The following is an 11,058-nucleotide window of genomic DNA, read 5'->3' on the forward strand; positions in this document are numbered from 1 at the left end:
TGGACACCACCAGAACAGACAGGTTAATGAAATGGCTAAATTCAACACCAAGTCCGGTGGGCTATTGCTTTTCCTCAAGCTGACTTCTGGTTTTGTCAAAGTAGTGTGAGGAACCAATGGCAGCAAGTGGGAACGGGACAAGTTACCAGAAGTTTTAGGTTGCCCTTGTACACTGAAAATGACCATCTAATTGCATTTGGTCTCATCAGTGTAGAGGAGTCCACATCATACAAACTATATTCCAGATTGGAAATAGCTTCACCTGCAGGTAAAACCTCCCTCACTTCCATGGGGAAGTGTCTTAACAAGGACAGAGGGTGTTGGTGGAACTGGCAGAGTGCATCGGGACACCACAGTGGGAACTACTCCTTCAGAATGAAGGACGAGGAAGGTGTGTCTGCCAGTGGCCTCTCTCCAGAGGTGACGGACTGTTCATTGACTGTGGAGGCTGGTGGGAGGTGAGGACATGGGGAATCCCGTCCTTCCTCGGCTGGGAGGAAAAGGGGTAAGAGCCAAAGTGCACGAAGAGTAACATAACGAGCTTGCACAACAAGAAACCATATTTAAAGCAAAACGAAGACACTGGTGTGCAAAATGACTCCATCGGAACACAAAGAACAAAGACAGGGAAACTGAGAGAATGGAGCAGAGTCCTTACAGGAGGCAGGGTAGGAGGACATACAGAGATAGCCATTGGGGTCTGTGGGCCTATGGTGGGTATTATAGGTCATCGATCTCCAGAGAGGGAGATCGAGATACCAAGAAAAGGAAGGAAGAGTCATTGATAAATCATGTGGAAGTGAGACCATGGAGGAGATGGCAGCAAAGGTCACAGAATTGTCATTCTGAATGAGAGAAGTGGATCCTGAACAAGACAAAAGTTAGGACTGTTGCTCTTAGAGAATCCAAAGGTTTGTTTTAGGTACAGAAGAGTCACGTGTACTAAGGAAAGGTAGGCCCTGTAGGAGAGCAAGAAGAAACTGAATATGTTGTGACTGTATTTGGAAAACAGGCTGCCTATGCTGTACTTAACGTGAGGGGTTGAATCTCAGTAGATATGTAGTGGAGAGTGTATTGACTCGATGCATCACAGTCTGGTGTGGGAACACCAACGCCTTTGAACTGAAAATCCTACCGAGAGTAGTGGATTCAGCCCAGTACATCACGGGTAAAGATCTCCCAGCCATTGAGCACATCTACGTGAAATGCTGTCATAGGAAAGCAGCATCCATCATCAGAGATTCCCACCACCCAGGCCGTGCTCTGGTCTCGCTGCTGCCGTCAGGAAGAAGGTACAGGAGCCTTGGGACTCACAACACCAGGTTCAGGAACAGTTACTACCCCTCAACCATCAGGCTCTTGAACAAAATGGGATAACTGCACTCATTTCAGGACTCCTTTATCTTGTTATTTCATGCTCGTTATTTATTGCTATTTATTTATATTTGCATTTGCACAGTTTCTTGTCCATTGATCCTGTTCACAGTTACTGTTCCATAGACTTGCTAAGTACGCCCACAGAGAAAGAATCTCAGGGTTGTATGTACTCTGATAATAATTCTTACTTTAAACTTTGAATTCACTCAACTTCACTTGCCCCATCACTGAACTGTTCCCACGGTCCAAGGACTCACTTTCAAGGACTTTCCATCTCCTGTCTCAATGCTTATTGCTTAAATTTAGATCTGCATTTGCACAGTTTGTTGTCTTCTGCACTCTGATTGAAAGCCCTAGTTGGTGGCCGTTCATTGATCCTGTTATAGTTACTGTTCTATAGATTTGTTGGGTATGCTCACAGGAAAATGAATCTCAGGGTTGTATGTGGTGACATTTATACGTACTTAGATAATAAAATTTACTTTGAACTTTGAAGGGGAACTAGCAATGGGAGACCTGTAAGGGCTCAGACCCTCACAGCAAGGTTGCCAGAGGACCGGAGCACCATTGTTTCAATAGGGAGGAGAGAGAAGTGCGTTTGTTTCACTTTGGTGTAATACTGTTTATTGGAATCAGCTCATAGGAAGTGTCAAAAGGCAGAGATTAACTAGAGACAGTCAACGTGGATTAGTTAAGGGTAGGTCAATCCTGGCAACATGTCCTTGAGGAAGCAGCAAGGAGGGTGGACAAGGGCAGTGTACTTGATGTAGTCCATGCGGACTTCAGCAAGGTCCTTCTCTTTCTTCAGCCACTCTGCTGCTCTTTATAGACTTCTGTACACTCTACAACGCCTTTGGGTTTTCTTTGATTTTACTTGCCAGTACCTTCAGGCTGGTCAAAGCAGATCAAAACTCATGGAATCCTAGGCAGGACAGTAAATTGCATCCATCATTGGCTGTGTGGGGGAGCAAAGGAGCATGGCTAATGGGTGTTTCCGTGACTGTAAGCTTGTAACTGGTGGGCATCTTGAAGGCTTGGGTCTCGGACTTTTACTTCTGGTAATATATAATAACTTAAGCCTACATATAAAAGACTGCAAACATTCCAAAATTGTTCACGTGGTTGACGGTGAGGTAGAAAGCTTTCAACTGGTAACAGGAGGGAAGAGTTAGCCTGGTCAGCTGGACAGAGAAGTGCTGAAACAAAGTTAAATCAGGAAAGTATGGGATGAAATAACTGGGGAGGTGCTACAAGGCAATGGGATAAACAGTGAATGGGAGATTGACTGGGAGAACAGAGATACCTTGGGCTGTACACTGAAGTGTCTTAAAGGTAGCAGGGCAAATCAATATGATGATTATAAAGCCTTGATGCATGGTCTCAACCCGAAACTTCAACCATCCCTTTGCCTCTGCAGATGCTGCCTGGCCCACTGAGTTCCTCGAGCACCTTGATTTTTGGTTCCAGATTCCAGCACCCAGAGTCTCTTGTGTCACCATAAAGTCACAGGTAAAGTTTTCATCAGCCAGTAGGGAACAGATTTAAGAACAGGAGGTGATGCTGGAATTGTACACTCTGTAACAGGAAAGATGTGCATACACTGGAGAGAAGATTTATGAGGATGTTATCAGGGCTAGAAAACTAGCTGTGAAGGAAGATTGGAAAGGCTGGGGTTGTTTTCTTTGGAACAGAGAGGCTGAAGGGAGACTTAACAGAGGTGTATAAAATTCTGGAGTCTGGATGAAGTACATAGGAACCACGTAATTTCCTGGAGTGAAAACCTGAGACTCGAAGTAAATGATAAAAGAATTAGGGAGTAGATGGGATCTTATTTTTCCTATTTAGATGGTGGAGGATGGGGTGGAGTTAGAGGAGAGGGTTTATGGTGCCTCCTAGGCCATACGTTTTTCATTCTAAATAACCACGGCCAAGCCCACTCCAGTCACACTTGCTGCGGGCCAAACCACAAGGCTGGGAGTGCTGCACTGCATCGAACCCTATTCAGCAATTGTTTTAAAGGTTTCGGTGGAATCGCTCATGAGAATATTGAAAATAGCTATCAGCCAATGCTCCTTTAAGCCGTCCGTCTTCTGACAATCATTTAACAAAGCTTCGTGCTTCATGGAGAATTGTCCAGCTTCAATGAACAGAAGCAATTAGAAGAGAAGTCTTTGGACTGCAGGAATGTGACAAATGGGCTCAGTCATCCATTGTCCTATTGTTCAGTCCTATTGTTAAATTGTGCCAAATACATTCAGTCTCCTCTCCTCTACCTAAGAAACTGTTAACACAGTATTAACTTTAGCAACACTCTCCTCTAAGAAGGCCACTCAGTCCCTCAGACTCGTACCAGCTCATTGGGACGTAGCGGTGGCATAACAGTTAGCACAATGCTATTACAGCTCTGGGCACCAGAGTTCAGAGTCCAATTCCAACATCCTCTGAAAGGAGGCTGTATGTCCTCCCTGTGGAATGCATGGGATTCCTCCGGGTGCTCCGGTTTCTTCCCACAGTCCAAAGACGTACCGGTTAGTAGGTTAACTAGTCGTTGTAAATTGTCCCGTGATTAGGCTAGGGCTAATCAGTTTGTTCCACTCTGTATCTCTAAGTAAAATAAAATAGCTTTTATTCAGTGCGTGGCTGGTCGAACAATCTCTTCAGCTGCCAACTTGACTCCTTTCTGTTTATCTGCAAAGAATCCTGTTCAATAGAGGTTTTTGACATTCCCCTCAGGAAGCTGACTCCAGGTCATATCCAACCCACTGATTGTTGGTGTGAGGTGCCTTGACCATGAGGGCTACACGGGCAGACCCCAGACACAGACTAACACATTGCAGCACAAGTTACTGACCAGGTCTTTCTACATGAGCTTAAGCCAACTAAAGCACAGTCTTGGAAGTAGTGAGGTTGACATGCCTGGGAAAAGAGACCTGCTTTTTCCCACTGTCGTTTAGCAGCTTTTCCGAAATTTATAGTACAGTTACTTAGAATGCCAGCCACTTCATTTCAGCTTATGACTGCCCCTTGGCTCATGCGGGTCAGTGATCCAGAAAAACACAATCAGTGTGATTTCTATTTCATAATGTACTATGTAAATTTCACTATGATTACCACTGTGGTAAAATTCCCATAATTTCACTATGTAAACACTCAGAGACTTTGTCTGTGATCAGACTCACAGTTCCCAGGGACACACACCGAGACAGACATCAAGTGTGGCTGGAAGGCCATTAACTTGGTGAAGAAGACCCTCTGGTCTGCCTGAATCTTGTTGCTCTTCCAGCACAGAGAGATGTCTGTCAGGGAATGCTGCAGAATGGCATAGTCCAGGCTGCTGAGGGGCACACTGAAGCTCAATGCAGACAATGCTGAGGCTCTGTGGGGAAGGACCACGGTCTGGGCTCCTTCCATTGCTGTACATGGATGGACAGAGTTGGGTAGAGAAGCCCCTTCAGCAATGAAAAGATCATATCAACCCAGGAGGTCAACAAGTGGAATGAGGCTATGTTTTTTAAAACTAAGGTTTCCACTACTGAATGTAGTGACCATGAATGTAAAAGTTTTTCTCCACTGTTTTCTTTGGTATACAATATATTTTTTTATTATGAATAAAATTTATGTTTGAAATAACATGATGTGCCGTACAGTCATACAGCTTCCACTCACAGTAAAACCATACAAGGCATATGTAGCACCTTAACCAAGACACATTCAAACTCTTGCTTCAGCCTCCTGAGCCGTGGCCCTCTTTCACACGGCACCTCCACTGCCTGAATGATCCAGCTGATCCTTAAAGCATCTGATTTTTCAGGTGGATGCTGTTGCAAGTACAGGTCATAGCTGGCCATAAGGCAATCACCCATTAACCTGAGACTGACAGCAAATCAGGCATGGAAACCTCTACCAACAGTGGTATCTATTGTCAAAGCATCCAACATCCTGGCAAGATCCCCACATCTTAACCTCACAATGCTGTTTACACCATGATGTTTCTAAACAGCAACTCCTTTACTTGCATTTTTGGAAACAGCTCTATTTCCATCTTTAATATCTCTATTTTTCCCTTTCAGGGTTCTTTTGAGGACCCTGACCTGGAGCTACACACCGACAATGGTTCTTTATGGGAATGGGACTTGCTCTCGGGGTGTCACGACTGGCCGTTATCCGACGTGCCAAGGGCGCGGCCTAAGAGTTCAGCTCGCCTTTGGAGGCCTAGGATCTCGGGCCTCTAGAGACCAGCGGATCAAAGGTCAGTGTCTCAGACCGGTGTGTTGTGGGAGCTGGAACATCTTTGGATGTGTGCTCAGAGACCCAGGATCTTTGGGCACAAAATTCGGAAGAAGCAACACAACAGACTTTTAACATCGTAAACCAGTGAGTTGTTTGTTATGTCTCCCCTCTCACTGTGAAACAGAGACACCTCTTTCTCCCTTATTAGGGATAGAGAGAGCCTGTGGTATGTCGAATACCGGGTGAACAAGTAATCTTTGGGGTACTGCAAGTCTGTGTCTTTACTGTTGCCTTGCTCACGCTTGAGTGCTCGATGGTGGGTGCAGATGGTTTATTTTTGCCAGTGGGTGGAGGGGGGATTGTCGCTTTGCTGCTGCTTACGCGTGGGAAGGAGGAGCTGGGGGGGACTTAGGGGTTCTAACATTTAACTGTCACTCATTCGTTGGGGCACTCCTCTGTTTTCGTGGATGTTTGTGAAGAAAAAGCATTTCAGGATGTATATTGTATACATTTCTCTGACTTTAAATTGTACCTTTGAAACCTCAGAGACCACGCTGTAACTGAACAACTCGAGCAAGTATAGTCCTTCCTGTGACTTTCTATTCCCATTGGAACCACTGGCAGTGCAAAGAGAGGTGGACTCATGGGATACACCAGACACCTAGTCTCATTATCTTCTCCATTACTATTTTTGACTTGTAGTTAACCTAATCTGGGAAATTCATCTCCTTATTTATATTTTGTTTTCCCCTGACCTCTGGTGCATTATTCATATCATCCAGTGAGGAGAGAGTGTTTAGCATTTAGCAAGCCTGCCGTTACCATCCTTTCAGTTAGAACATTGCCCACATTCAAGTGTGTTCTCAGAAATTTAAATCAACAGCATTTGGAAGAGCATGGCCATGGACATCCTCAATGCTATGCAGCAAATTTCTCTCCACATCCATAACGTCATGCCTTTTAGGTGATTTTGTGGCTTTCCAAAGCCCTTTATGTACTTACCTGCCTATATCTATTCAAGTCAAGTTTATTATCATTTAACCATATACATGTATATAGTATGTAACCATATAATGTACATAGAAACAGGGCGTTTCTCAGAACCTGTGTGTAAAGCAGAGTCGTACACATAAGACCATAAGATATAGGAGCAGAATTAGGCCATTTGGCCCATCGAGTCTGCTTCGCAAATGACATACAATAACTTATGAAGGTAAGGATAAAACCTACAGATGAATCACACATAAATAACAAACTAAAGTGCATTAATATTGAATATTGAAAAGTACAGAACAGATTAACTGGTGACACTTTGATTATGATGCGACAGGGAGTTCGGAAGCCGAATGGCCTGAGGGAAGTAGCTGTTTCCCATCCTGACTGATAAATGTCCCCAGTGTGACCCCAATGATCCCCTCAGCTGTTCTCACAGTCCTTTGTGGGGACTTCCGGTCCATTGCTCAGCTGCTCCCATACCAGGTGGAGATGGAGCTTGTCAGGATGCTGCTCGGGTACTTATAACCACCATTTCTTTTACTTCACATACTCCATAAATATACGCTCGTGTGGGTGTCATTTCCAATTTCTTTTCCATACTCAAGGCAAATGACAGGGCTCTGGGGAGTGTTGTAGAACAGAGAGACTGGAGTACAAGCACACGATCACGGAAAGTGGCACTGCAGGTAGACAGGGTGGGGAAGAAGGCTTTTGTCATGCTGGCCTTCGTCAGAGTAGAGAAGAGAAGTTGGGATGTTATGTATAAAACATTGCAGTAGTTATATTTGAAATATTGTGTTCAGTTTTGGTCATTCTGCTTTAGGAAAGATGTCATTAAGCCAGAAAGAGTGCAGAGAGGATTTACAACAATGATGCAATTCTTCCGCCACAACAGGCAGGATATCCCAGTGGCCACCTGTTTTAATTCTATCTCCCATTCCCATTCCAACATATCAGCCCATGGCCTCCTCTTCTGCCATGATAAGGCCACTCTCAGGTTGGAGAAGCAACACCTCATATTCCGTCTGGGAAGCCTTCAGCCTGACAACATGAATATCGATTCTCTAACTTCCTGTAATTTCTCCCATCTATCCCTTTTCTTTTTCCATTCCCTATTCTGGTTCCCCTCTTACCCCATCTCTTCAGCTCACCCGCCCATGACCTCCCTCTAGTGTCCTTACTCCTTCTCTTCCTCCCATGGTCTATTCTCCTCTCCTATTAGATTCCTTCTTGTACAGCCCTTTGGCTCTTCCACCTATCGCCTCCTCGTTTCTCACTTCACCCTCCCTCCCCCCACCAACCCACTTCTCTCCCCCCCCCCACCCATCACTTGCCAGATGTACTTCTTCCCTTCCCCTAACTTTTTTTTATTTTGGCTTCTTCCATCTTAGTTTCCAGTTCTGATGAAGGGTCTCAGCCCGAAACATCAACTGCTTATTCCTCTCCACAGATGCTGTTTGACCTGCTGAGTTCCTCCAGCATTTTGAGTTCATTGCTCTGGGTGCTCATCATCTGTAGAAACTCTTGTGTCTACAATAGTGTTACTGGGGCTTGAGGGACTGAATTATGGAGAGAGTTGGGACTTTAGTCCTTGGAGCGTGGGAGAATGGGAGATAATCTTATAGAGCTGTATAAAATCATGAGAGGCCTAGATAGGGTCAATGTGGACAGTCTTTCCCCCCAGGGTGGGGGAATCAAGAACTAGAGGACATTAGGTTTAAGGTGAGAGGGGAAAGATTTGGAGTGGCATGGTAGTGTAGTGGTTAGCACACTGCTTTAGAATACAGGCAACCAGGGTTCAATTCCTGCCGCTACTTGTAAGGAACACACACAAAATGCTGGTGAACGCAGCAGGCCAGGCAGCATCATTAGGAAGAAGTACAGTCAACGTTTCGGGCCAAGACCCTTCGTCAGGACTAACTGAAGGAAGAGCTAGTAAGAGATTTGAAAGTGGGAGGGGGAGGGGGAAAATGATAGGAGAAGACAGGAGGGGGAGGGATGGAGCCAAGAGCTGGACAGGTGATTGGCAAAAGGGATACAAGGCCGGAGAAGGGGGAGGATCATGGGATGGAAGGCCTTGGAAGAAAGAAAGGGGGAGGGGAGCATCAGAGGAAGATGGAGAACAGGCAAGGAGTTATTGTGAGCGGGAAAGAGAGAAAAACAAATTAGGGATGGGGTAAGAAGGGGAGGAGGGGCATTAACGGAAGTTAGAGAAATCAATGTTCATGCCATTGGCTACCCAAATGGAATATAAGGTGTTGTTCCTCCAACCTGAGTGTGGCTTCATCTTGACAGTAGAGGAGGCCATGGATTGATTTAAATTTGCTACTTGTAAGGAGTTTGTGCGTCCTCCCATGACTGTGTAGGTTTGCTCCAGGTGCCCTGGTTTCCTCCCACAGTCCAAAGACATACCAGATGGGAGGTTAATTGGTCATTGTTAATTGTCCTGTGATTAGGCTAGGGTTAAATCAGGGGTTGCTGGGCAGCACAGCTGGAAGAGCCTGCACCATGCTGTATCTCAATAAATAAATAAATCTACTAAGAGGGTGAAAGGTAACCTTTTCACCCAGAGGGTGGTGAGTATATGGATTGAGCTGCCAGAGGAAGTGGTACAGACCAGTAGGGCTGAATAGCCTGTTTCTGTGCTATATCACTATGTGACTCTTTGCTACTTTCTCGGTCCTCTTTATCTCTTTGTCCTGAGGATGTCTGCCCTTCTTACCCTTTATTCATTAGAGTGTCTCAAAAGAAGAGAGCTCAGTGAGGGTGAGGTTAAGTAGAAACTCTGCAGTGAGACAGTCTAAATTACAGAGATGGATTCAATGAATGCTGGGCATTGGGGACTCTTCCGTGGCCAGGCTTCTCCAGGTTCCTGTTTCATCCCACAACCCAAAGATGAGCAGGTTGGTAGGTTAACAGCTGGCCCTTGGTTTTTGACATGTGGAATCCGGGGTGAGTTCAAAGGAATGGTGCGGGTGGGGGGGTGGGGTGGGAGAGAATAAAATAGGTTAGGGTAGGATTAGTCTAAGGCTGGCTGTTAGCTAGCCAGTGTCGACTTTGTGAGCCAAAGGTCCCCTTCCCAGCTGTATCTGAGACTCTCTCATTTTAAATCTCCTCTGGTCACTGGTCGGTGCCCAGCCTTTCCTGGACAGTTTTACAGCCTCCCGGTTCCCCAGCACCAGATGGAATTGTAATCAGTTTCCGGAACTTCGAACTCAACTGATAATCCAACCTGCGCGCCTCTCCTCTTTTTCTTTCCCTCCCCTCCCTTGCCTCCCAGACAAGAGAAGTGTGTGTGTGTTTTGAGTTGGGGGGTATCTGAAGTGCAGAAACCGAGTCGGGCTAACCCAGAGAAAAACCGACTGACGCTGGCGGCAGCGATCCTGAGCAGGGTCACCACATCTTGCTGCAGGATTGGAGCAGTTCCGTGAGGCTGGGTGCAGTGGGCAAGGCATGGGCAGTGGTGGGCAGGGGGTTGTCTGTGGATTGGCATTGGCCCAGGGACGCTGCACGTCCCACCAGAGCGACTGGCTCCCAACCAAGGCGCGTATTTCGTAGCAGCCGCAACTTTATCGGGAACGCGTTGCTGCAGAGTTCCCCAAAGGGTCCGGCTTTCTGCAAAGGTCGATCCCTCACGGGACAAACCTGACGGACCTTCCCGCCCTCAACCGCCCCCCACCTCCAATTCCCCCCGTCCCCTGCCGGGGTTCCGTTCTGTCCCACGCTGGTCAGTGTCCGCCACCCTTACCAACTTTCTGGAAGGCTTTCAAAGCGAGTTTCTTGCTGTCTCCGTCCTGCTGCGGACGCTCGAAGCCCCAGGACCTGCTGCCGATCATGGTCCTCCTTCCCTCCGACCGGAGCTTTGCGCCCTCTTCGTAACCCCGATCCGCAACGTCGCTGTGAGCTGGGCTGTCCCGTCCACCCAGCTCCTGTCGCCCGAGCTCTCTGTCCCTTAGTGAGCCCGCAGCTACGTGTGGCTGCGTTAATGAGACGTGTGGCTCCCCACCCTCTACTTATAACCCGGTAGTTTTAGCTCATACATCTCGCTGCCACTATATAAGGAGCGGGCTGTGCTCAAACGGGAAGAGATTGTGAAAAAATGCTTTCATGAACTACTCAATCCGTCCCTCTCCACCCTCAATGCTTTCATTCACACCGAGGAACGGTTGCAGAGTTCACATTTCCTATGTGGTGGCTCGGGTCCACAGCAGCAATCGGGAGGGGATGGCCTCAGAAACGAAAGAGTTGTTCGTTCAGGACTAAGATGAGAGTTAGTTTCTGCACATTTCTTTGGGGGGGTCGAATCTTTCTAATTTTCTATTCAGAAGAGCTGTGGCTTCACAGTCAAGTGGAGAGGTTGGATACTTTGGGTTTATTCTCACGAGAAGGTAGAAGGCTAAAAGGGTAATCTCATGAGGTTTACAACATTACAAGGAGCATAAGTAGGACAGAGAG

The 11,058-nt window shown here is 46.6% G+C and overlaps 1 protein-coding gene across 2 annotated transcripts in view; it reads right to left on the minus strand.

The window, feature by feature from the left end:
• The window catches only part of LOC140191604 (1-phosphatidylinositol 4,5-bisphosphate phosphodiesterase delta-3-like), a 73,919-nt gene extending 63,329 nt beyond the window's left edge, over positions 1–10,590 (minus strand). Inside the window, exon 1 of one of the 2 annotated variants that reach the window (XM_072249147.1) lies at positions 10,352–10,590. In XM_072249147.1, the coding sequence (XP_072105248.1) occupies positions 10,352–10,439 (88 nt within the window). In that variant the 5' untranslated portion in view covers positions 10,440–10,590. The remainder of the gene's footprint in view (positions 1–10,351) is intronic. The other variant, XM_072249146.1, reaches the window with a different exon arrangement.
• Between the last annotated feature and the right edge of the window lie 468 nt (positions 10,591–11,058).

Source organism: Mobula birostris, chromosome X (genome assembly GCF_030028105.1).
Source record: "Mobula birostris isolate sMobBir1 chromosome X, sMobBir1.hap1, whole genome shotgun sequence".
Classification (NCBI taxonomy): Eukaryota; Metazoa; Chordata; class Chondrichthyes; order Myliobatiformes; family Myliobatidae; genus Mobula; species Mobula birostris.